Source organism: Aotus nancymaae, unplaced genomic scaffold, assembly GCF_030222135.1.
Source record: "Aotus nancymaae isolate 86718 unplaced genomic scaffold, 86718_ANA_hifiasm-v0.15.2.pri h1tg000003l, whole genome shotgun sequence".
NCBI classification, from domain to species: domain Eukaryota; kingdom Metazoa; phylum Chordata; class Mammalia; order Primates; family Aotidae; genus Aotus; species Aotus nancymaae.
In genome coordinates, this window is record NW_026988414.1 from 67,042,044 (window position 1) to 67,067,999 (window position 25,956).

At 54.6% G+C, this 25,956-nt stretch overlaps 1 protein-coding gene and 1 long non-coding RNA gene across 4 annotated transcripts in view; one reads left to right on the forward strand and one right to left on the reverse strand.

Moving 5' to 3' along the window:
* LOC105716597 (uncharacterized) overlaps positions 1–5,885 on the forward strand; it is a 13,776-nt gene extending 7,891 nt beyond the window's left edge. Inside the window, exons 4-6 of one of the 3 annotated variants that reach the window (XR_010344376.1) lie at positions 1,242–1,364; positions 1,873–2,638; positions 3,855–5,885. This is a non-coding gene — a long non-coding RNA (uncharacterized LOC105716597). The remainder of the gene's footprint in view (positions 1–1,241; positions 1,365–1,872; positions 2,639–3,854) is intronic. The other 2 variants (XR_010344377.1, XR_010344378.1) reach the window with 2 other exon arrangements.
* Positions 1–25,956, reverse strand: part of ITGA11 (integrin subunit alpha 11) — a 153,956-nt gene that overhangs the window by 11,695 nt on the left and 116,305 nt on the right. The window contains exons 15-29 of the mRNA XM_064382029.1: positions 25,379–25,509; positions 22,380–22,546; positions 20,961–21,103; positions 19,518–19,628; positions 16,394–16,479; positions 15,340–15,547; positions 12,120–12,218; positions 10,253–10,329; positions 8,048–8,137; positions 7,050–7,140; positions 6,000–6,113; positions 5,711–5,797; positions 4,239–4,349; positions 4,001–4,096; positions 545–658 (exon numbers count right to left, since the gene is read on the reverse strand). Of these exons, the coding sequence (XP_064238099.1) occupies positions 545–658; positions 4,001–4,096; positions 4,239–4,349; positions 5,711–5,797; positions 6,000–6,113; positions 7,050–7,140; positions 8,048–8,137; positions 10,253–10,329; positions 12,120–12,218; positions 15,340–15,547; positions 16,394–16,479; positions 19,518–19,628; positions 20,961–21,103; positions 22,380–22,546; positions 25,379–25,509 (1,725 nt within the window). The remainder of the gene's footprint in view (positions 1–544; positions 659–4,000; positions 4,097–4,238; positions 4,350–5,710; positions 5,798–5,999; positions 6,114–7,049; positions 7,141–8,047; positions 8,138–10,252; positions 10,330–12,119; positions 12,219–15,339; positions 15,548–16,393; positions 16,480–19,517; positions 19,629–20,960; positions 21,104–22,379; positions 22,547–25,378; positions 25,510–25,956) is intronic.

Genomic DNA, 25,956 nt, shown 5'->3' on the forward strand with positions numbered 1-25,956 from the left:
GATTCCTCCCTCGGGGCTTCCTTGAGTACCCCAGCTCATTCTGAATACCCTCTCCTCCAGAACTGCCTCTGTGGACTGGAACAGAGTAGATGAGGCCCTGGGCGGCATGTAAGAAGTCATGCTGGCTCCCACCACCTTGCTGTGTGACCAGCCCCAGCCAACATCCCTCTCTGGGCCTCCATCTGTAACATGAGGAGGCTGAGACCAGGGTTTTGTAACCAGAACTTCAGGGACAGGGATGGACTTTGGGGGGTTAACAGCTTGACATTGTTGAAGATATTTTCTGCAGTTGTTAGTGCCTATTTTTTTTCCCCCCTCTAATAGGAACCTTAGTTTTCATTAGGTTGTCAAAGGCACCCACAACCAGGTCACAGTCATGGCCTGGGTGCCCTCTGTTGGCCCTAACCAATGTGCCTGCTGTGGTGAGGGGCAGGGTGCCAGCCCCCCTCAACAGAACATGGCAGTGGCCACAAAGTTCCAGGGGCTGGAGCCTGGGCCCCCCAGCCAGGATGCTGCTCCATCCCTCCCCTGCAGGGGCTCTCACCTTCCATAGTGCCAGGACCAGCAGGGCCAGCAGCAGGAGGCCCCCCAGGGTGCTGCCCACAATGATCCAGATGGGGACCTGCCAGTCCTCTTGCTTGGAGATCTCAAACACGATCTGCAAGGGTGGGGGCCAGGCCAACAGCATTACTGTTCTGGGGCTGGGGTGGCAGCCCGGGAGGGGCAGGAGGGTACAGACAGCTGGTGCCTGATGGGGGCCCCTCAGTGGGATGCCAGAGGGATGGGTGAACAGGCAAGCTGAGGCCTCAGGGCAAGCAGCGCCTGCACAGCCAGCACGGGGTTCGGGGTTCAGTGGCTGAGTTGATCCTGCCTCCTTAAGACACTTGCTGCCTTTGGCCTTAGGCCACTCACACTCCCTGGGTCCTCCTCCCACCACACGGGCTGCCCCTCCTCACTTTGCTGCCTCCACATGGTCTCTGCACTGCTAAAGGTCGGTGCAGCCCATGGTTCAGTCCTTGCACCCCTTCTTTTTCTAGAGTTGCTCCCTAGGTGAACTCAGGGCTGACTTTCCCACGATTCACAGCAGGCATGGTGGCAAGGCTCATAACACTTTTAGGAGACCATGAAAATGTTTACATTTCTTTTAAGATCAGAGGAAAAAATGGAATAGACTCCAGCTTGGATAACATTTTTCTTCTTTATGCCAACACAGTTATAAACCGTAATTTTTTTTTTTTGAGACGGAGTTTCACTCTTGGTGCCCAGGCTGGAGTGCAATGGCACGATCTTGGCTCACCGCAACCTCTGCCTCCCGGGTTCAAGTGATTCTCCCGCTTCAGTCTCCCGAGTAGATGGGATTACAGGTATGCACCACCATGCCTGGCTAGTTTTGTATTTTTAGTAGAGACAGACAGGGTTTCTCCATGTTGGCCAGGCTGGTCTCAAACTCCCGACCTCAGGTGGTCCGCCTGCCTCAGCCTCCCAAAGTGCTGGGATTGCAGGTGTGAGCCACCATACCTGGCTATAAACCATAATTTGTAATATTTTTTTTCCTATGGGGGAAGGTGCCCCAAAGGCAGAAGTGGCCATGGCCTCGAAGCTCAGAAAGCAACCCCAGGCCAGCTCCCTCAGTCCTGTGGCTTTCACTGTCTGTACTCTGACTGCGTGCACATTCCCCAGACTCATACCAACCGTCTCCTGCCTGCCTGGCAACTGTAACAGGCCCCTAACCGTGCTCTTAACAAGCCCGTCCCCCGAGGCCTGCTCCTTCCAGTTCTTTCTCACCTAAGCAAATGGCAGCACCATCCCTCCTCGCTGCTCAGGCCAGAAACCACATATCCATCACTGACCCTAACTTTCACATCCACACAGAGTCCAGCAGCAAAGTCTGTCTACTTGACCTTGGAAACACCCAGAATGTGACCACTCCTCCCCCTCCTGGGCCTGAGCGCCCTCATATCTCCTCTAGAGACTGCAATGCCACCCGCCACCTGACTGCCTCCTCTCTGCAGTCTGTTCTCAGCACAGCAGCTAGAGGGATCCTTCTAAATAGGAAGGTAGGCCTATGCTCTGCTCTGCTCAAGCTCGCTCAGCGTAAAAAGTGCAGTGCTGGCCCTGGCCTGCAAGGCTCTCCCCTCTCGGGTCCCAGCTGTCTTGTTGACCTTACCTCCTGTTCCCCTTTGCCCTACTCCAGCCTCCAGGCGCCTGGCCTCCTACATGCACGCCATGGCATGCCTGCTGCAGGCACTGCTGTTCCCTCTGCCTGCAAGGCTTTCCCTCACACAGCCATGAGACACTCCTGTCTTCCTCATGGTCTCTGTCTGATGTCACTTTATTGGAGAGGCTTTTCCCAACTCCCTGTATAAAACAGCAGCCCCTGGCACTTCACCTTTATATGTGTGCCTTGTTCTGGATGGCTCTTATCACCACTTGATGATGTCTATGTTCATGTTTATTGCTCACCTAGAATGTCAGCTGTAGGAGAGCAGGAGCTTTGTCTGTTTGTCCCTGCTCTATCCTCCATACCTGGAACCGTGCTGGGAACACAGCAGGAGCTCAGTTAACTATGGAGTGAAATGACCACCTGCAGAAGCAGACAGAGCCCTGCTTTGGGCGCTGACTCGATGTTCAACTTGAGGTGAGTCCCTGCTCCTCCTGTCTCATCTCACATGCCTCAGTGTGCCTACCTGAGAGATGGGGGTGGGGACGGTGGCTCATAGTGTTGTGAGGTCTGTCACTGTGTTCGGCACACAGCTGGGGGCCAGCAAGTGTCAGGGCCCTTATGTGTGCTCTTTCTGTCCCTCAAGGCGGGGACCTGGCTCTGCCTCCACAGAGCCCAGCATACAGGGGCTTAATTTCAGGGTTGCTGGATTTCTAAAAGAGAAGTGAGGCATCCAGAGAGTATAAGAGGAGTTTTTTGGGGGGTTGGGTCGGGGGCGGAAGAAGGAAAAGTCACCTAAAAGACAAGCATCAATGTGGGAAGAAGGTTCGTCTGTGTGTGTGTGTGTGTGTGTGTGTGCAGGGTATGTAGGGGGGTGCCTGTACCACACTCTCCTCTCTTGGATGCCTGGAACATTCCAGCATCTTTCAAGATTCAGTTCAAGCAAACTGTCTCCAGAAAGCTTTGCGAGGGTGTCTCTTGCACTGAACTGCTTCCCCCAGGCCTGTGCCTGTTCTCAGACTGCACACACCCACTTACTGTCACTATTTTCCTGTCTGCCTAATTCATCTCTGGTTCCCTTTCGGACTGGAGTCGTAGGCAAGATACCCAACAAATACCAAATGAATGAACGAACAAAAAAGCTCCTGAGGTGGGTCCTGATACCCCTCTGCCTGGCATGCCCCCACCCTGGTTGCGATTGATTTTTGGTGAATTGTTTTATAAGGGCTGTTTCCTGACCCTGCCTGCCTCTTTGCGCTCCAGCATCTCCCTGGGGTGGGGTTGGGCACTTACTCTGCCTCTGTAACAGAAACATTTGGCTGGAGCCCAGGCTGGCATTTCTGGGGTATGGCCAGTGGAGGGCAGCGGTGTGCCACGCCCAGCTGCCCTGTTTCCACAGGACTGGGTTTTGCTGGCTTGCTTTCTTTTACAAATTTATTTTTCCTTTGCCACTTCTTCCAGGAATAGGCTTTTCTTTAAGACCTCACTTCTCGTTGGGTCTCACACAGAGCCTAACTCCTTTCCCGGACCCTGATTGAAGCCAGTGTGATCTGTAACAATCTGATTTTACCCAACTAAAAAAGAGGAATCTCACATCCTTTGGTCTTGACAAATTCAGTTCACCCCAGACCTCTGGCCCTTCCCTAGTGTTGCCCCCGAAGACCCATTTGTCTTGCTTTTCCCCTCTCCTCAGCGGCTGCCCTAACAGCCCCTAGGTCTGCCTGATTCTCTCCTGCTGGGACATGCGGCCAGGGGTTGTAGAAAACTCTAGAGGATCGGCCAACCCTTTCCCAAGCTGTCCGGCCTCAGCCTGGTTCTGCAGGACTCCCAGGGACTCACCTGGCGGCTGGGATCCTCCTCACGGAAGATGAAGGGGCTGTGAAACTGTCTCTGCAAGGCTGCGTGGACCATGATTTTCACGGATTTGTACTTGAGCTGTGCAATCGGAAGCCTCGTTGGAAGCTGGCCTGGAAGCCTTTCTTCCCGTTCCCTCTCCAGGCAGCCCCAGCTGGAAGACATCCCAATAGCCACCCCCTTTTCCTTCTTCCTTCCGGCCCAGCGCAAGGGCTCTACTTACTGCTTTTAGGGACTTCAGCCACAGATTCCCCAGTAGATGGAAATTGATTTCCTGGTTGGGGGCCAGCCGTATATTGCAGTTGATGGAGACTACATCAGAGTTGCTGTGATTCTGAAAGAGAGGATGGGTCTCAGGGCTGAGCTGCTGGGCTAGGTGGGGCAGAGGGAGGCAGCTCTGCTTGAACAACTGGGGCTCTGTTCCTGGGGGCAGGGACAGAGGACGGGGGATGAGGACAGAGTTGGGAGTGGGGGACATGTGCCCTACGCCTGCCAGGGGATGACTGAAAGACAAATGATGGATGGCATAGCTGATGCTCTTTGAAGCTCTGCATCATGACCGGCCTGGGTATATTCTAGGAACAGAACTTTGGTTCAACGTTAGGGGATCTATAAATGTTTCCCATCACCATATAAACACATAAAAGTAAAAAAATTATATGATCGCTGCAGCAGATGCAGAAAAAGTATTTTAGGAAGTCCAACTTCTGTTCATGATAAAAAAAAAACTCCCAGGGAACTTCCTGAATCCAATAAAAGGGGTCTTCCTCAAGTTCACAGAAAACATGTATTACGAAAAGACTATGCATGGATCCCAAAACTTTTCACCAGAATAAACTCGTACTAACTTGTAACCTCTGTGAACAGGATCTAGTTAGAGGCACTAAGAAGGATAAGACACCAGTTTGAAAGGATTAAATGGAGAAACTAACGTTGATGGGAAACCCGAACAAACCTTCAACCAATTACAAGATACTGGGTGAAAGTTACGAGTGTAGCTGCCTTGCTGCCCGCCCCAGCCCCAGCTCAGCCCGAATCTCTGGTAAAGCACACCACCCCCAGTCAGTGCTTTGTGGGAGGCACTTGTTTTGGGGAAGTACAACTCAAACAGCTCAGATTGTTGTCTAGGTAAAGAACAGTGGAAGTGGGCTGAGAATCTGGTGTCTGGAGGCAGGGGCAACCCTGAGAATGCAAACTGGAAATGAGCAGGTGTCTTGGGAAGGCTCTGGAAATTGAAGCCGATCTGCATTCCACTTCCAGGTCAGGAGGCCCCAGCTTGACGCGGCCAAATGTCTCCAGTACAAGCCATGTGTGTGTTCTGGTGTTCTGGCTGCCTCTGGTTTCGTCCCCTTCTCTCTGCTTCTCTGTATCCTACCAGCCCGCTTGGCCCAGGTGCAAGTCCACTATCCCCACCCCTTTCTCTTGTTTGCCTGACACTCCACAGGCTGTGACCCTGGCTCCTCAGGCACTCACTCTGTGTGTTTGCCCCACTCCCTGTGAGATGGGGGACTCGCATATGCCAAGAAGTCTTTTCCTCCTTCAGTTTTTTCTTGGCTTGGGGCTGGGTACATGTAGGTGCTCAGTAAGCTCTTAATTGACAAGCTGTTGGATCAGGAGGGAAATGGCCCCCGGAGCAAAGGTGGTGGCGCGCCTCTCACCCCAACTACTGTGGCTCTCGGTCTGAGGGACACTCACCAGCTGTGGAGCACGACTCAAGTCTTCTTCCATTGGGGTGGGCCGGTACTCAGTGCTGTTCCCCCAGATGTTACAGGATGTGTTTGTCTAAATAAAGGACACACACACAGCCTCACAACCAGCTCTGGCCCACTTAGGCTCCCAGAGATGGTTCTTTTCTCCTCCTCTAGCCGTGGCCCTGCGAGAAGGGAGCTGGGGTCTGGGAACCTGGGGATACACGTGGCGAGTGGGGGGGTGTCTGTCTCCTTCCGGTCCCCTCCGCTGAGCTGGCTCCCAAGGGCATCGGTACCTGGTCGGTGAGGAAGTCTCTCAGCATCAGCAGGCGGTTGCCACTCCTGGTGGCGATGGGGACGGTGATCTTCATCATCACCCCATGGATGGGGAACAAGCCCAGGTTCTGGATCTGTGGCCGGAGATGGGAAGGGGTCAGTACAGGTAAGTTGAAGGGGGTGGTAAACAAGGTCCACAGGGGCTAAGCAGCCCCTGGGGGTGGCCATCCCCCCAGCCAGTGCTGGGGAACAGGCCCACTCAAGGCCCCTGGTGTTTTCGCTGTGAAGGCTCCTAAGCTCTGTCAAATTGTGGCCGGGGACTGCCCTGAGGAGTGCAAGAGAGCCTTGAAAGGGGGTGGGTGACTGGAAGCTGAAGACAAGTCGCTGGGGATGCTGAGGCCGGAGAGCAGGGGCCACCTCCATTTTCAACTCTTCCTGGCTGGGGGCGGATTTTGTTGAGGTCAGGGGTGAAGATGGTGACAGCAATTAATACATGATGAAAGGGAATCATTAATTAACAAAGGATATGCTACTAAATAGCGAGCATGCGATTGTTCACGTTCTAGCAGTGCCACATTCAGTGCCAGAGTAGCAGTGATTCTAAGCAGGGCTTCGGAATCAGAAAGACCAGGAATCCAATCCTGGGCCTGCTGCTGTCACCTATGAGCTGTGTGGCCCCGGGCAGCTTACTAGACGTCTCTAGAACAAGCCACACACGGCTTGAACTCCTGACCTCATGATCTACCTGCCTTGGCCTCCTAAAGTGCTAGAATTATAGGTGTGAGCCACCGTGCCCGGCCTAAACCACTGTTTTTTAAAAAAAATGTCTTAAGAATTTTAGGCAGCCACACCTTATCTTCACCGATACATCCTCCACTGCAGTCCAGTTTTTCAGAAGAAGAATGAGAGGCCCAGAGATGAGAAGTGACTTGCCGAAAGTCACACAGTGGATGGGTGGCAGGGTTGAGCCTGGACTCTGGGCACTAGTGATGGTTCCACATTCCTCCCCTTCAGGATGGGGCTGCTCAGATCCCATCCTTCCCTCTCCACCGCCTCCCCTCCAGCCTTACCCTGAAGATGCAGTGGAAGGGAGGCCCGATGCCATCGTATCTCTCCAGCGTGCTGTTAGGCTTGACCTCGTAGTGGCTCAGGCTGCTGCTCCTGCAGAGACAGAGGACAGGGCCATCGTGAGCTCAGTCAGTGCTGGCTGGATGGACAGATGAATGAAAGAGGGAGAGGGCAGGTCCCGGCCTCCCCAGGGCCACAAAAAACGGGTTCCCTCTTGTGTCCGTTGAGAGTGTTGCTTGGAAGGATTCTGAGCCTTAGCAGGAATCAACGCTGCTATGCTGCTATCTGTGAGCAATGTCTGCCTCGTGTGTGGGTGGGCATGAATCAGAAGAGCCAGTTACTTCACCCCTGGCCCAGCCTGCCTAGGGCTGTAGCTGCTTTTTGGGGTGACCCTGCCACTGTGCCCCCTTCCACCCTCAGGGATGGCTGGCGTGGGAGGACCTGAGCTTCCTTTCCGTATCTGCTGTTCTGCCCTAACCTCTCCATCTGCCTGTGAGCTCTCAGAGGACAGGGACTGTTTCTTCCGTCAGATCAGGGGCCAGTGGCATATCAAGGGGGTCGGGGTGGGAGCAGTCTGTCCCTCAGGGAAGAGTCTTTTCCCACTGAGGTTGTTTAGATGTGTTGGCGTAAGGTGATCATAAAAAGCAGATTGACTTCTGATACGTATGATTACTGCGAAACTCTCTATAGGCCATGCATTCACTTGTTGCCCATGCCAGGGGTGGACACCTCCCACTGGACCCCTCCCTTCTTGCCCCTGCTGGGTACTCCCCGGGCCAGGCCTGTGTCTCCTCCTTCCTCTACTTTGATATCCCCTTCCCACACTGGATGGGGGAGGCTGTACTCTCTGACTCATCAGGGACACACTTGGCTCCATCCATAGTCCCTTAGCGCTGGGGTCTGGCCCTATTAGGGCCCATCAGAGGGGGCTCCCTCTTAGGCCTCCCTCCTCCCACTCCCCATCCCTTCCCTCTCCTGGGACCCCCCAAGCCCGGCCCACCTGGTGAAGAGGACGTCAGCCTCATATTTGAGGTGGAAGCGCAGAGGGGCCACGTTGTCTTCCTTGGTGCTGTCCCGCTCGTTACTGTCACTGCAAGGAGAGCCAGTCAGCAGGGTTGGGAAGGGGCCCTCCCACCCACAGCCAGCTCAGCCAGCACAGCCAGCACAGCCAGCACAGACGCAAGAAGGGTCTGAGCGGGCTGAGGAAGGAGCACGCTGGCTTATCAGGCCGATGGGCACCAGACTGGCCAGCCAGGGAACCTGAGGCATCTCCTAGGAGAGGAAGGGCCAGAGGCGGGGATGGATGACACAAGCTCTCCCCCTGTTCCTTTAGGTGGAGTCAGGGGAGGGCTCTGGGCTGGAGTTGGGAGGCCTGTGCCTGGCCTGGCATGGACCAGACTGCCAGCCTATGTGGTTCCTCACCGGGCTGCCCTGTCTGTCAGGCGGGCCAATCCTGCTGCCTGCTGGACTCTCAGGGGCTGAGAGAGATGTTACTTGGGCAAAGGCTCTGCCCACGGAGGAGGCACGGTGGGGAATTCAGAGTAGAGTCATTTATCCCTGGACTGATGGGGGAGGGGAAGGGGTAGCTCCTACAGGGCTGCCAGGGGCACTGTCCTGCCTTGAGAAGGCAAGACGGCTAGAAGTGAAATTCCGAGACATCTGCGGGGTTCTGTCCAGTGTGCCTCCCTTTATATCTGAGCACTGCAAACTACCAGGGCAAGTCATTTTAGACGTAAAAATGTCCGATTCTTGCTCATCACACAGACTGAGTTTTATTCTCTTTGGAAGCCTTACCCCAGGATAGGGGTTTGGTTAGAAAAGGGAGACCCAACACGCACAGACGTGTCCCCAGAGCCCCCTCCAACGCACACTAATTCTCAGACACCCCCACAGCTGTGCCAGACACTGCTCTGGAAGTGCGCTCATTTCTCCTGTGAAGATGGGACTGGGCTTTCTAAGAGCAGGGCAGAGCGTGAGGGAGGCCTTGCCAGGTTTGCCACGTGGCGTGTGAGAATTCTGCCAGAATGCACAATTCATTTAACTGTAGCTGGGATGTGAGGACATGCGGAGTGTAAGTCCCCAGTGCTTCTGTGACCTCTGACCCGTGTGTGTGTGTGCTGAAATGTTAGTGTTCAGTTTGCCTGGGGGTATTTTTCCTTTTTTTTTTTTTTGAGATGGAGTCTCGCTCTGTCGCCAGGCTGGAGTGCAGTGGCACGATCTCAGCTTACTGCAACCTCCGCCTCACTGGTTCAAGCAATTCTCCTGCCTTAACCTCCTGAGTAGCTGGGACTACAGGCGCACGCCGCCACGCCCAGCTAATTTTTGTATTTTTAGTAGAGACGGGGTTTCACCATGTTGGCCAGGATGGGCTCGATCTCTTGACCTCGTGATCCACCCACCTCAGCCTCCCAAAGTGCTAGGATTACAGGCGTGAGCCACCGTGCCCAGCTGGTATTTATTTCTTAGCTAAGGATTTGGGCCATTTTTAAGGCTCCAGAGTGGACAGAATCCCTCCCTCCTTCCCCACACAGAGGTAATTCTGCCAAAAAGAGAAGTGTATGTACTACTGACACAAAGTGATTCATGGTGTCAACATATAGCAAGCTACCTCTGGGAGACCTGGGAGACAGACAGGAAGACCCACACAGTAAGAAAAGGCCTCTTAAAAATGGAAACAGGAGGGAGAGGTGACTAGGGGAGGAAGAGCCCTGGATGGGGAATAGGACAACTAGCATTCAGCTTCCCGCTGCACAATTTACCGCTGTGTGTCCTTGGGAAATGCACTCACCTTCTCTGAACCTCTCTTTTCTTGACTTGAAGGATGGGGTGGGGAATAACCGCTGCTTTGCTGATCTTAAGAGACCACTGTGAGAACTGGGATTTTTGCCTGTACTGTGCTTTATAGCCATAGGGTTTGTGAATTACTGCTGTATATAGGGCTGTCTAAAAGTAAGGGGCTGACAGTATTATTTATCATCCAAAGAATGAAGAGTGGTGGCAGCACAGGGGGCAGCAGGTTGGCCCACACCTGGGATGGATCCCGGCCCACCTCCCCACCCTATTCCCTCCACCCATGGTTGGAGCAGTGAGGGACAGGGTTGATGTCGGCGGCGCATTTGGTGCCCGGAGGAGCAATTGCTAGCAGCCAGAGAGCTGGGCCCCGGAGTAACGCGCTTGGGGGAGAAGGAGCAGTCACGGCCCTGACCTGCCTGCAGCGAGCTGGATCTCCAGGTGGTGCAGGAAGATGGATTTGCTGAACTCAAAATCGAGACGGAAAGCCACCTGCAAGGAAGCAGTCTGCGCGTCTGGGCATTGCCTGGACCAGCCCCGCCCACTCCCCACAGACCCTGCCGGCTTGGGGACGGGGAGCTTGCTGGGGGCTGGGGGGCTGCTGGCTGGGAACAGGCTGGGAAAGGGAGGGCCAGGTGCTAGAGAACTTGAGCTGAGCTTCTGGGCTGCTGCGGGGACACAGCCAAAGACAACAGCTCCCATAACGGGGTGTCTCGGGGCTGAGTCAGCCCCTCTCCCTCTTCCTCTTCTTTTGTTTTGAACAAAAGTAACCAGAAAGCAGCGAGTCCAGCTCCACACTCGGTCTGCAGGATTTTCATGGCAGAAAGGGCCAATCGCCATTGCCATGTACCACAGGATGTAGGGGCCAGAAGCGTTTGGTAGGACTGCCTCGTCCACCTCTTCTGTGTGTGTGGCAGGGAGGGGATGGCCCAAAGGTTGGCAGCCACCCGGCAGGTCAACAGGGCATCTGCCCTCTTCTGGCAGCACTCCTGCCACACTGCTTGCCTGGGCCCTGATGCTCCCCTTCGCCCAGCGTGGGGAAACACGAGACCCTCCTTGCCTCCTCCCCGCCCCACCTGGGGGCATTACTGGGGCTTTGCACAGACCCCTGCTGCTCTCCCAGGTCTCCCCCTCCAGGGGTTTCCCCAGGAGACCTCAGCAGGCCCCTTCTCAGCAGGAGTGGCTGGGGGTGGGTGGGGAAGCCTGGGCTGTGTCCTGCTCCATCCCCACTCCAGAGCTCCTGGGGTTGTCTGCGCTTCAACCCAGAAACTACTCCTTCAACTTGTCTCACCGGAAAGGTCCTTTTCTAAGGAGCCCTCATCCCCGCTCCCATTTCTTTGTCTTTCCCCAGCCGTGCAGACCCTGCTCCTGGGAGCACTGCTGCTGCCTAGCTGGCTCCTGCCACAGCTCCTCTCTGATTCCCAAGTCCAAGAGGCTTGGCCTCAATTAGTTCTGCTGCTCCAGAACCTTCTGTGGCTGCCCATTGCCCAGGGCTGATGTCCAAACACTCCCCGCATTCTGGCATCTCCCTCCCTTTCTCAGCTACTTTGTTTCTCCCTTCACACACTGACCTTCTTTTCACATGCGGTTTTTATTTTTTTTTTGAGATGGAGTCTCGCTCTGTCATCCAGGCTGGAGTGCAGTGGCACGATCTCAGCTCGCTGCAACCTCCACCTCCCGGGTTCAAGCGATTCTCCTGCCTTAGCCTCCCGAATAGCTGGGATTACAGGCATGTACCACCACTCACGGCTAATTTTTGTATTTTTAGTAGAGATGGGGTTTCACCATCTTGGCCAGGCTGGTGTTGAACTCCTGACCTTGTGATCCATCAGCCTCGGCCTCCCAAAGTGCTGGGATTACAGGCGTGAGCCACTGCGCCCGACCTCACATGTGCTTTTAAGCACCACTGGGTGGTAGGTGCTCATGAAATGTAGTTTCTCTCCCCATCCCTCCCCATACACAGCACAGAGGCAGAGACCAGGAATGGGAAAAACTTGTGAGGGTGCAGAACACTGGGACTGGCTAAGGGCGGGCGGGAGACTAGTGGCTGGGAGTGATAGGAATTCTCTCTGAGTTAAACGGTGGGCTGCCAGCCTGGGGCTGACTGGCTAATTAGGTCACTTGAGTGTCATTTCATAGGAGAAAAAACAAAAGCCGACCCAGGCCTCCCACCCCTCCCTCATCTTCTTTGTTCACTCCCGTGGCTCTTGCTGCCCTCCCGAAACTCCCTGTGCCTCCCAGTGCCCACCCTGGCCCTCCCCAACACCGTCCCCAGCCTCAACCTTGGCCTTGGCCCGGAAGAAGGGGTAGCTGACATTGCAGACTTTCTTCTGGAGCCTCCTCTCCTCGTTCACACACTCGATGCTGCCGTCTGAGTCCTCCTGGAGGTGGGTGGCAGACATCATGCCAGCGGTTAGGTGGGGCCTGGGACCAGGTCTGGAGGCTCCTTCACCCCCAGCCTGCAGCCCCTCCCCAGGGGCCGCCTCAACCTCTGACACCCATACGGAAGCCCGGACCACAGCCCTTCTGACGTCTGAGACCCCAGAGGCTCCAGACACAGGGGTGTGGCTTGGTTCCTGGTACTTGGCATGACACGGGGCGGGGCATACTCAGAGGCTGTCAGGTTGGGGAAAGAATGGCAGGCAGGGGTCACGTATGTGCTTTGTCATTTACTCTGGTTCCCCCAATGCGGGCCGATCATCCCATTATAGCTGGGGACACTGAGGCCCAGAGGCGGGAGGTGTGGATGGGAACATGTAATCCTCCCAACAACTAGATGAGGTAGTTACTGTCATCCTCATTTAACAGATAAGCAAAATGAGATGCAAACATAGGCAACGATAAGAGATTGTGTATCTCAAAATAGCTACAAAAGGCGGTTTTATAGGTCCCTACCACAAAGACATGAGAAACATTTGGGGTGATGGGTATGCTAATCACCCTGATTTGATCATTACACAATGTATAAGTGTATTGATACCTCACATTGTGTCCCATAAATACATAGAATGATGAATGACAATCAGAAAAAAATTTTTCTTTGAGACAGAGTCTCACTCTTGTCACCCAGGCTGGAGTGCAGTGGCATGATCTCGGCTCACTGCAACCTCCACCTGTCTCCCAGGAGCAAGCGATCCTTCTGTATCAGCCTCCTGAGTAGCTGGAATTACAGGTGAGCGCCACCACACCCAGCTAACTTTTTTTTGTATTTTTAGTAGAGACAGGGTTTCACTATGTTGGCCAGGCTGGTCTCGAACTCCTGGCCTCAAGTAATCTGTCTGCCCCTGCCTCCCAGAGTGCTGGGATTACAGGCATGTGCTACCACACCCAGCCAAAAATGTTTCCCCCCTTCAACTCAGCCACCCCTTTCTCAAGGGCCACAGCCAGTGAGTGACCTGCTGCGCAGTGTGTGTGATCAGACTGACACATCTGTACTTGGCTGAGGGGGTGCTTTCTCTACTAGAGTATCCCTTGGCTGGATGCTGGGGAGATAGAGAAGAGGCAAGCCGATCTCACAGCCTGGGCTGGGGATGGGTGGCGGCACCTGTGAAGGAGTCAGTCTCCAGGCTAGCCCTGCACCCCACCTGCTGTGTGTGGGGACCAGAGAACGTGTCTCCCGCTTCTCTGTATCTCCTCTCATTTCCAAAAGCCCTTCTGAGCCACAGAAACAAGCTCCACAATTCCTCCCCTTGGTTTAGGAGCAGGCACGGGACTGGCCCTGTGAAGTCTGGGCCAGGACAGCAGGGGAAGACGGATGCCGTGTGAGGCTCGATTCCCTCTGTGTACCTGAAATCCAGACAGACACAAGTCCCCGGGCAGGAGGGGACTTTGAGAGTCCATCACACGGGCTCTTCATCATCAGCCTGGGCTGTCACTCTGGGCAGTGGAGAGGGAGTGGGGTTGGGGACCATGCCTGGGCCTGACAGAAGGGACTGTGGCTGCAGTTAGGCCTTGAGGTCTGAGGATGGGGGAGCCCACTGCGGGGAGGAAGGGGGGACCCGAGCAGGCAACTCTTCGCTTTCCTGGGGTGGCCTCCCTCCACTCAGGTTTTTCTCCTGGCTACAGCAACTGCTCCTGTGTGTGTGGCAAGCAAGAGGGCCCTTGGGGAGGGGTGCTGGGCAGTGGTTGTGGGTGGAGGAGAGGACAGTCTGGCTCAGCACCTGTCTTGGCTGCACACTGCGTTCCACATGACACTGACGTCCTTGGGGACAGAGGCTGTGTCTGAGGGCCCTGGGACCCCAACACCCACTCATGACATTGACGTCTGAGTTGACTCAACAGATGTGTCTTGAGGGCCTTCTATGTGCCCAGCTCTGACACAGACTAAGGGGCAGGGCTCTTGCTCCCTGGGGGTCGAGGGCTTCAGCAGGCCAGCACTTGGAGCTCGTGGAGGGCTGTGCTGGATGCTGTGCAGGCTGGAGGGCCACCTGTGGCCTTGGGGGGCTTCAGGAAGGATCCCCAGAGGGCAGGGCATGAGGGGTATGCTTTGTCACGAAGTTCAGGCTCGGGCGCCAGCTGTGGGGCGGGAATTCTGCTCTGCCGCTCATCAGCTGTGTGGTCTTAGGCAGGCCTTAACCCCTCCCCATGCCTCAGCTTCCTCCTCTGTGAAATGGGAACACCACCACCACTACTGCTATGCCTGAGGTTGCTGCAAGGGTTGAACGCATGCCAAGTGCCAGCACAGCGCTGGACGCCTAGAGTGGGCAGTAGGTGGATGGTCACCAAGTAGGAGCAGGAGCCTATTGGGCGGTGGAGAGAGGAGCTTCAGGTGGGGTCCATGGTGGGAACGAGCAGGGCATGCTGGGAAACAAGGTGGCCTGTGGCAGGCTTAGGGGAGAAGTGGCAGGTGGTGGGTGGGATGGGCATTGGCTGCCACAGTGGGGAGCCTGGAGTCTGCTCTGACAGCAGCTGGGAGTGATCAGAAGTTTTAAGGTGGGGAGGAACCGGTTCCGATTCTTGTCAGAAGGGCCTTCTGAGCAAGCCTGCAGGGTGCGCTGTTAGTAGGAGGTGTGGATGGCCGGCAGCACGTGTGCGGTGTGTGCCCTGACCAGGGCCCAGGAGATGGGCTGAAGGGTATTCCTCCCCATGTTCCCAAAGGGCTCAGACTCCCCTAATGCCGGTGGTTCTCAGCCCTGGCTGCACACTGGTCACCTAGAGAGCTTTAAAAGTCTCCCGATGCCAGGCCCAACCCCAGAGCAAATCAGTTAGGATCTCCAGAGGAGGAGTCTGGGGGCAGGCTTTTTAAAGCTCTCCTTTGATTCTTTTTTATTTAATTACTTTATATATTTCTGTAGAGATGGGGTCTTCCTATGTTGCCTAATCTGGTCTCAAACTCCTGGGCTCAAGTAAGTGATCCTCCCACCTCAGCCTCCCGAAGTGCTAGGATTTCAGGCATGAGCCACCGCGCCCAGCTTTTTCGTGATTCTAACATGTAGCCAGGACCCCACCTGGCCTTCCTTCTCCTTTGTGCCAGGCAGTCTGGGCAGCTGGCTGAGCTCTTACCTTCTGGATCAAGCTGGCAAACTGCAGGTTTGCTGACTGTGAGATATTCAGGACCGTGCTGTACGCGTTCTCACCCCTGTTCTCCAGCGTGGCCTCCACTGCCACTCGCCGGCGTGTGCTCTCTATGATGAAAACTGTGGTGTCGAAGGACAGCGTATATGCGGAGCAGTCCTGTGCAGGCTTCCTCAGCACCCTCTGGCAGTACTCCCTGAGAACGAGAGCACCAGAGATTGGGCAGGTGGAATGAGGAGAGCAGGGGTAGAGAGGAACCCCCGGGTTAGGGCAGAAAGGCAGCTCTGGGCACTTGACTGGCCTCTGCTCATGGGAAGAGCCACTAGGAGGAGGGGAAATGATGGCAGGCCTGGAAAGAGCTCACCCTTCAAGACCATTTCCTATTTCAAAGGCCCTTGGTGTTCCCACCATAGACATCATACCCTCCTCTGAACCCAGAGCTCTTATTTGACCTCACCACTCACGCATCACCACTCCATGCATCATGTTTCCCTTTTGGCCTTGGCTGTCAGGAAACTCAGCACTGATGTAGAGAGAATCCTGATTTTAGCCTAGCTGGTTAGAATATGCGCTCCCTTATCCTCCTACAAGGTTTGGATGTACTATTTCGATTTATTGTCTATGTCATGGTTATATATGTTTTCTACCTAAGTCATCTCATAGTTGGATCAAAGTTGAGCATAAATTATTGGAAAATATATTACATAAATTTAAAATATGATATTGCTCATTACTTTCCCTTGTATGTTAGTTTGTCTCTTCCAGGGGATTGTACAGCTCCTGCTCACCCTCTGCTGGTGTCCCTGGCATCTTTCCATTAGAAGGATTGGAAAGCCCAAAGTGTTCAGCCAACGGGCCCTAGAGATGACCTCATCTGAGTTGGAGGCAAAGCCTGGGCTAGAACACAGGCTCCAAGTTCAGTGTTTGATCCACACTGCCTGTGAGGAGGATGTCCAGGAAACAATCCAGGGCCCCAGGAGCTCCGGAGCCTCTGGCAGTGAAGGGGAAGGGGCACGGGTGGGGGTGGAAGGAGCCGACTCACATGGCTGTTGGCAGGTCACTCCGGGCATCCAGCACAAGGTCAGGGACGCAGTGCTCATCCTCATTGCAGCCGTTCCAGAAGGGCACCTGGGCCAGGGAGAGCCGGGTGTGGGCAGCAGGGTAGGGACCCACAGCGCCTCGCATCTGTCTCCACCACACTAGACATGGGCTGGCTTTCCTGCACTTTCCCCAGATGCCAAACTGCTTTTTCTTGTGCTTCTGCATAGATGCTTCCCTCTTTAAAATGAGGCTCAAAACTCAGCTCCTCCTGCTTCCCTTCCAGTTCATAACTGAGCTGACAGCACAGACCCCCCGCCTCCCCGCCACTCACCCAGCAGAGCAGTTCTGGTCAACATTGATTGATCATCTACGGTGTGTGGGCAAGGGCTTTAGTACCGGGGATATGAAACAAGAAGCAGCTTCTGCCCTCAGCTCATGGGGAAGATCAGTGAATGAACAAATAACTCGTGTAAAATGTGCAAAAAAACCCAAAAGAAGTGTGCATGAGGAATAGAAGAGGCAGAGAAGAGGAACAGAAGAGGCAGAGAAGAGAAATAGCTGTTTTGGCCTGTAGGAAGTCAGGGAAGCCTTCAGGGAAGTGACGGTGGGTCCGAGTTTTGAAGAACGGTCAAGGTATCTGGGTGGACTGGGGTGGAGGGTGGTGAAGCCCAGGAGGAAGGAGGGCTTGATGCAGAGGCCCTGGGGCAGGAGCACACGGTGAGTCTGGGAAATGATGGGTAGGTCAGTGTTGCTGTGGTAAGAGACAGGGGTGGGGGATATGAAGAGATGGGCAGGGGGCTGTGACCTTGAGGGCCTTGGGGTCATGCCTTGCAACTGGTAGGAATCGCCAAGCGCCTCAGGCAGGGAGTGTCCCGACAGACCTGCATTTTGAAGGCTGCCCTGGCTGCTGTGGGAGAATGGAGTGAGAAGATGGAAGCTGGAGGCAGGGAGACCATTGAGGAGGCTGCCGCAACATCTGGGCAAGAGGTGATGCTGGTGTCGGTGTGGTAGTGGGAAGGGAGGAGAAAATAGTTTAGTGACCCCAGAGGCAGGATCCATAGGAACCTGGAGGTTGTCGGGGCCGAGGGAGAAAGGGGTCTGGAGGGTCGGCCGAGTTACTTTTTAGGTGTCTTGAAGGATGGTCATGCCATTTGTTAATAAAAGCAGGGGTTGGCTGGGTGTGGTGGCTCACACCTGTAATCCCAGCACTTTGGGAGGCTGAGGTGGACGGATCACTAGAGGTCAGGAGTTTGAGACCAGCCTGGCCAACATGGTGAAACCCTGTCTCTACTAAAAATACAAAAATTAATTGGGCATGGTAGTGGTGTGCACTGATAATCCCAGCTACTCGGGAGGCTGAGGCAGGAGAATCGTTTGAACCTGGGAGGTGTAGGTTTCAGTAAGCCGAGATTGCGCCATTGCACTCCAGCTGGACAACAGAGCGATACTCCGTTAAAAAAAAAAAAAAAAAAAGCAGGGATTAAGTGGAGAAGTTCGGCGTGGGGGCACATTGAGTTCTAAGTGCCTGTGGTCCACCCGGGGTAAGGACCTCAGCAGGCAGCTAGATATTCAAGCCTGGAGCCGAGGGGCAGTAACTGTGACTATCAAGACACAGCCCAAACCAGGGGCGAGGAAACATGTCACAAAGTCATGTGTATCTTAAATTCATTAACTTTCCTTGAAGGAGAGCTCTCCAGCCCTCACTCAGATCCACGTGCTCTTGCTTTAGTCATGGTTCTACCCATCTTGCCCCTCGGCTCCCCACCGCATGGTGCATCTGCAGCTAGAAGCAGGCCAGCTGCCATGGCAACCAGCAGAGCCATATCCAGGGGTCACTGTGGAGCTGTACCGAGATGTACCAAGACTCTGAGAGTGGTGGGAAAGGGACTTAGTTCATCCTCTGAGTGTATGCTGCCTCCCACGTGGCCTGGGCTGCTCATCACTACCTTGCATGGTGCTCATCGGTGTGAGAGCAGGGATTGCCCTGTGTGTTAATCTGCACTGTGGGCTTCAGCATGCTTGTGGGGTGAGTGCCATGTACTCATTCATTTGCCATAGTGACTTTGTAATTACTGTGAGAGGACCAAAATGACTTAGTGCACCCAGCTTTCCCCTTCTCCTGGCTCATTAACGAGGAATCCAGCATTGCCAGCCCAGGGCTGCAGACTTAGGAGAAAAGGGGGAGGTGTGAGGACGGGGTTTTGGCAGAGGACTGTGGGAGTCTGCGGTGTGGGCGGGAGCCACAGGGGATGATGGGTGTCAAGGAGAGAAGGGGAGGCTTTTAGGGGCATTGCTGTGGACTATACAGTCCTTTCCTGGTGTTGAAGAAATGCACGTAAGAAGCTGAGTCATTCTGAAACTGCTTCCTGGCCAGATTCTGGCACTCATACAGACATAGCTCAGTGACTGGACCTCACAGAATGGCTTAAGAGCGCCATGGTGTGTTCAAAATTTGTTTTCCTAAATCCTCAAGGTTCGGGCATTAGCTATTCCATTTTACAACTTCGCCTGCTCTCACAGCACAGCAGCAGGATTGAACACTGCCTGACATTTTCCTTGAGTGGGATTTACATGGAGCTGCAGCTGCAGGGAGCATCTGAATGTTAGATGCCAAACACTTTGGATGCCTCTAGAGCCAGGGATTAGACCGTGTGGTTGAGGGATGGGGCCACTTCTTTTTGGAATACTCAGTCACTCTGTGAATAAGTTAGTCATCTAACAAGCAGAACCCCCAGCTCTGAGGGGCTGAGTCTCTCTGGTCTCCACTGTCCTCATCTGTTGAGGAGGGAGGTGGGTGATTAAGATCTCAGGTCCCTTCTCATCCAGTGGTTCACTGTATTTCTCCGGAGCTCACCCCTTGCTCCCCTGTGCTGGGGATATGGGGAACCTTGAACAGAAGGCCTGGGCCTTGCCCTCAAGGAACCGATCTGCTAATACTCAGCACAGGCCTTGAGGGAGGAGGGAAGGAGCCAGCCACGTTGCGAGTTTGCCGGGACAGAAGGTAGGAAGGCGAGGGGAGGGATGGTGTCCTCTGTACCCGGCACACTCAGGCTCTGGGCTTTGGGGAGGAGGTAGGGTGGGGGTGGGGTTCGTGCTCGAGGTGCGTGCCCTGTACCGAGATGTACCGAGACTCTGAGAGTGGTGGGCCAGCCGTCGTCCAGCATGGGGCCATGGTCAGGGTCCTCCAGGGAATACTCGACTGAGAAGGCCACTGGCTTCACGTAGTCAGCAGTGTCCTGGGGGTGGAGAGGAGGGCAAGAGTGAGGGAGGAGAGAATATTACTTTCTGGGCCAGGACCACGGATGCTGAGATAGACTGCCACCTTGCTAAGGTGGCAGGGCGGCAGGGCAGCTGCCCTGTCCCCTCAGGATGAGTCTGTGGGTGGATGGAGGTTCCTAGCAGGTCTGTTGGTGGGAAGACTGTGCCTCTATGAAAGGAGCTCCAAGCTCTGCTCATGCCAGCCCAGCTGCCTGGCCATTTTGCCAAGCTCCTGGGCATCCTTCAGGGCCAGGTCCCATTGCCCAGATGCCTTGGCCTCTCGGCTCCGGGAAGCCTGGCAGCGCCGGCCCGCCTCCTACCCCACCCACCACTCTGTTCAGACCAGTTACTCCCGCTGCTCACCTGGCTTTTGAACCGTCTGACTGTGTGTCACTTCCCTCCCAAGCCAGGAAGAGGCCTGGAGCCTCCCAGCAGGGCCCCAGCACTGTGGTAAGGGCTTCAGCATGTGGAATTGGTGAATGAACAAACTCGTGGGCAAGACAGAGGCACTCAGGCTGGTTCTGAGCACAGATGGTAAGTAAAGGGGTTGCTTAGAGCTGCCTAAAAAGTCCTCCCTGGAAGCTGCAATCCCTGATTTTATAAAGGCAGTGGCTCTCAAGCCTGAGCTGGCATCAGGGTCCCCCGGGAGCCTGTTAAAACATGGGCTGCTGGCCCCACTCCCAGAGTTTCTGAGTCAGAACATGCGCATTTCCAAGTTTAGGGGGAGGATGAAGATGCTGCTGGTGTGGATGTGTGGGGGGCCCCTTAGCAGGCACGCGCCTTCTCACACCTGCTCACGTCTCTGACCTCTGGCCATTGAACTCCTGGGGCCAGGTGGGTTTCAAGGGCCCCTGCTTGTGTCTCTGAGGCTGGAGCTGTGAGCTGGGTATTTGGTATCTCTGGATGGAAGTAAACCTCTCATGCTCTTCCTTAGCTAGAAAATGGGGCACCAGGCCACTACCCTGCTCGTGACAGGGTGTCCGTCTCCCCTCCCATTTTGTACATGCCACTGCCTTCTGGACCTGGCCTTCATTGTTAGCTGCTGCCTGCTTATCCATTCCTTTGGGGCTGTGCTCCCCACCAGCTGCTCCCAGTTTTCTCTGCTGGACCTACTGGGCCCACCTTCCTCCCCTCAGCATCTGAGGGTATGCGGATGTGGGACAGCCAAGGTCAGGGACACTGTCCCCGACTTCCTGAGGTCTGCTGGGGGCTCAGAACCAGCCAGTAACGAGGTGGACTCTCTGCCTCTCCCTCGGCAGGTGCTCCTTCCTGTAGGAGCTTGGGCTCTGCGGGTGCGGCTGCCAGCTCACCAGGACATGGAAGTTGATCCGCTCACAGAGCTCCTGGCCAGAGGAGAGCAGGATGGCCCTGTTGGTGAATTGGTCCCCGCCCTCATCCAGGTGGGCCCTCGGTGTATACCGCCTCTCGTCCATGGTGGCGTTGTATCTGATGCCTGCAGGAGGGGAGAGGGCAAGACCACAGAGGCAGAGCCACATGCATACCCAAGACTGTCTGCCTCCTCCAGGAAGCCCCCCCAGGCTGGCCAGGGGACAGCTGTTCCTCTCTTCTCACAAGGCCCAGGGCGGGTGGGAAACTCCCACATGGAGAACAAATGATTGCATGAGGAAGGGAAAGGAAGGAACCAAAGAAAAGGGGGGAGGCGGAGGGTGGAGAAAGAGCAGGAGGAAGAAATGGAGGGAAAGTGAACATCGCAGACGAGGGGACAGGACGTGGGGCACGGCGGTCCCCCTGCTGCGTCAACACCCCCCTCTGCCTCTCCCTTCACCTTCCCTCTCTCCCTGGGTGCTCGGATCCCCGTTAGGGCTGGTCAGAGGCTTTGCTGGGTGCTTCCTCTCACACCAAGGAGGGCTGGCCAGCCCCTTCCCGCTGGACCCTCAAACTTTTGACTCCACTCTGGGGCATAAAGCCTGCAGCCTCCTCCCCTTCCATTAGGGTTTGCCAATTCCAGGAAAGGCTCAGTCCCTTCTCCTGCGTCCCAGCCGCCCGCAGGTTGCTCCTGGCCCGAGGCCCTCCTATCTGTCTCCTCTCAGGGAGGGATGTTGAGAGGGGCACAGTCCCTGGCCCGCTTTTGCTCTCATCTTTGTCTGATCCTGCTTGCTTGGCTGAGACGCTCCCTGAGTCCCCATTTCCTGTGCCAGCGCAGTAGTCCTGGAACCTGCAGCTCACTTCTTGAGACCACCTGGGCCCGGGGCTGGCATGAGTAGGTGTCTGACTCCAGACTTAGCTGGAAGTGATGGACCTCAGAAGGAAACTGCCCTGCTGGGGGCTCACATCCACTTCTGAGTGGGGCTCCCTGCTGCTGGGGTCTCAGTGGCCTGGCCTCCAGGTTTCCCGCACCCCCTCTGTAGACTCCTGGGTCTACCTCTTCCCCTGCATCCAGGAGGACTTCTGCGCTGCCATATCCATTTTGCTCCACTGCCATCATTCCTGTGTTCTGATCCAAACTCTGTGCCCAGACCGTGTCCTCCTTCTCCCGTCCTCTCTGTCATTATCACCCCTGCTCACTGCCACCCTCACTCTGGCTTGACATCCCCTCTTTGTCCTTTGGAATTACAGCACCAAATGGGATCCAGCAGTCACCTAAAGTGGCTCTAGGGTGACCTGGCACTTAGTGCCCATTTTGGGAAAAGCCCAGGCTTTGAAATAGAGCAAGTTGCAGGGGGGAGACTGGAGCTGGGGGATGGGGGGAAAGGAAGGGCCTGCTTTACCAACAGTTGTTGTTTGGAAATGGGGTGCCAGGAAGATGGGCGTGAAGCAGAGGAAGGCGGCCAGGCAGGTGGCATCCCTGCCACTTCGCTTGCAGTCCCTGTGGAAGATGTTGATCTTGGAGGGCTCAAAGTGGAGGCTGGCATTGATCTGAACCACAGGGCGGGACCTGGAGAAGAAGGGCCAGTGAGTTGGGGTGGGGCAGGGACTCAGGCTGCCCTGCTGTGACCATGGGGAAGGACAGGATCTGCAAAGCCACTGGAGGGGGTGAGGTGGAGGATGGAGGGGGCTTCGGATGTCAAAGGACTGGCAAGAGTGATCGGGGGATGAGGAGCTCAGCCACCTCACGGTCCCCCGTGCAGCCCCTGCTCACTTCCCTTTGTCCCTCATCACCTTTTACAGCAGTGCTTCCCACCCTGGATGTGTATCTGAGTCATCTGAAGAGCTTAAAAAAATCCTGCTGCCTCGGCTACATTCTAGGCAAAATCACATCAGAATCAGGCCTTAGCAGGTTTCAAAGCAGTACCTCTGAAATTTTCATACATTTGCACGCCCATGGGGATTGTGTTAACATGCAGATTCTGATCCAATAGCTTGGCACAGATTTTTCATTTCTAACAAGCTCCCAGGTGATGCTAACTTCCATGGACCACACTTTGAAAGAGGGAGGTGTTAACACTCCCCAGGTGACTCCAGCGTGCAGCCAGCACCATGCACCCCCACACTACCCCATCCAGGTAACCAAGGAAATACAGATTTACCCTTATATCCGTCTAAGTGAAATGTAATTAGGAATCTATCGTCTCTCCCAACCATGAATGTGTATACAAAGAAATACGAGTGGAGTGGCTTAGATGCTCTGTGCTGATACTCTGTTCTTAGCATTGAGCGGGACAGCGCCTCTGTGCTGTAGAGTGAAAGGCTGGATTTGAGTCTGCGTTCCACTGGTTCCTCACTAGACCTTGGCAGGTCACAGGATCTCTGTGATGGGGGATTGTGAGGATCAGTGGAGGTGAGAATGTCCTTTGACAGTGTGGAATGCTGTGTCAGCACGGTAGGTTACATCTGAAGTTCTCAAACTTGGCAGCCCATTGGAATTACTTGGGGAGTTTTAAAAAAATTACTGCTGCCCGGGTCCCTCCACAGAATTCTGTTTTAATTGGTCTGGGTAAAGCCTGGGCAATGACATTTTAAAGGCTCCCCTGGTGATCTAGGGCAGTCATGTTTGAGAACTATGGGGCTTGACCACAAAGTCTTCCCAGAGGCCTGTGGCCCACAGTTTCATCAGGTAGCACACAGGTGTAGACTTTAAAAGCTAGAGCTGGATCCAGTCATTTCTGTGAAACATTCTCCTGGGGGGTGTGTGTGCATATGTGTATCTTGCTTCTGGAGTTTTGCTCTTGTTGCCCAGGCTGGAGTGCAAAGGCACGATCTCGGCTCACTGCAACCTCCGCCACCCATATTCAAGCAATTCTCCTGCCTCAGCCTCCCAAGTAGCTAGGATTACAGGCATGTGCCACCACGCCTGGCTAATTTTGTGTTTTTTAGTAGAGATGGAGTTTCTTTATGTTGGTCAGGCTTGTCTCGAACTCCCGACCGCAGGTGATTCGCCCACCTCAGCCTCCCAAAGTGCTGGGATGACAGGCATGAGCCACTGTGCCTGGCCAGTTTATGTGTTACTTTAAAGACCTGCTAGGTTCTGTGTACCCGCCTCCCCGAGGCCTTGGTGATTTGCCTTGTTTTCTTGACTGGAACCAACACAGTAAACACCTTTACCACGCCTTGCAAGCCCAGGCTGCTGTTGCTGTCACCACCACCATCACCACCACCATCACCACCACCACCACCAAGGACCTAAGAGCCCCCACATGTGGCACAGACCTTCGAAGAGAGACAAGTCATGCTCCTGGGCACTGACTGGGCTGCACCTGCCCTGGCCATGGCTTCCCAGTGCTGCCTAGAGGGCCAGGTGACATCACCAGGAGTGTGGGGTGGCAGATGCTCTGGCCATGACAAGTGAGGGATCTGAAGGAGCCATGAGTCTGCTGCTCCCCCTTCTTCCCCTACAATGGGCTGTTTTATGCCACGTTGGAAAGAGCTGCACGCGTGGCGAGGCCAGGCTGGCCGCTCGCCATCTGCGCTCCCTTCCAGCTTCACTCTGCTTCTGGGATTGCACCCCACTCCCAAAGCATTCACAGAGGCTTTTGCCTCAGGCTCTGTTTTCTAGGGAAGCTGGAGGAAGACGTCTCCCCCTTGGGTTGTAGTAGTCTCGTGAACAGGAGCCCAGTCTTTCCTGTATTCTCCCTGTGAAGTTACAGATCTCTGCTCAATGCCTTTTTAAAGTTATAGGGCACATACGATTGCATTTGTATAAAATCCTAAGTAGGGGAAAAAGGACAGGGAGGAGATACGCCACAACGTTAACAGTGGCATTGGTAAGGTGATGGCAGGCCGAGTGATTTTTTTCCCTTATTTTATAAATGTTCTTTATGTTATCGTATTTATGATAAAAAAAGTCTCATCAACATATTTGAAAAAATACTCAAGGTTTTTTGGCTCAAAAAGTAGCCAACATATGGTAAAATAAATGGGTGTTTAGGAAGCATGAAAATGAGCCCCTGAAGAAAGGAAACAAGAAGTCAGAGGGCTTTGGAAGAAAGAAATCTCTGTACTAAATATTCCTCCACACCGGGGGAGATGGAAGGTCCTGCCAGCTGGTAAAAATATGCCCAACTTGCTCCTGACAGTATTAGAGCTCAGTAGCCAGAACTTTTAGGACCAATTTTAAGAGCGGGGGCTTTTGGACAGGACTTCAATTTATATTGAATTTACACTGATTTCATGAAAAGAAATGTGTAAGCAAGATGGACTAAGAACAGGGTGAGTCTAGCTGAGGGTGGCTCAAGACAAGGGACAAAGGTCCTGAAGCCTATCTTTAAACCCCCCACATTCATCGTGACCTTCAGAAGAGCCCAGGAGGCGGGATCAGTGGGGAACCAACCACAGAATCACAGCGTTGCCAAGGGCGCCCACTGCCAGGTCGATGAGCCCGTCCTCATCGAGGTCCAGTTGCCCGTGGATGCTGCAGCCAAAATACTGGAGGCCGGTAGCCAGCTCTGAGGCTGTGATTCTCTGCAGGGAGTGGGAAGAGAGAGAGAGAGAGAGAGGGGGGCATGCATGCTGTGAGTTGGGGTCGGGCGGCCCTGAGCGGCAGGAACAGTCAGGAGCCTGTTTGAAACCACCAAGAAGCCTCCCCAACCCAAAGCAATCTCCTCTCCTGGCCTGTCCTGGCACCTGAAATTCCTACCATTCAAGTCATTCTTTTGGATTAAGATATTGTGTCTTAAAAGAGCTCCCTATTAAGTGGGGATACATGTGACTTGGCAGGCGGCCCATCCATGTCTCTCACGCTGGTCTCTTTGTGAGGCTCTCTTACTAATAAATCTGTGCGCCCAAAAGGATGATCCTCGGTGGGTGGGACCTGAGATAGGTGGGTTTTGAGATGAGCAGTTTCTAGCATGAAGCAATTCCAGAGAAGGGCGAGCCCAGAAGGGGTTCTCCGCTGGTGGGCAATTGCAT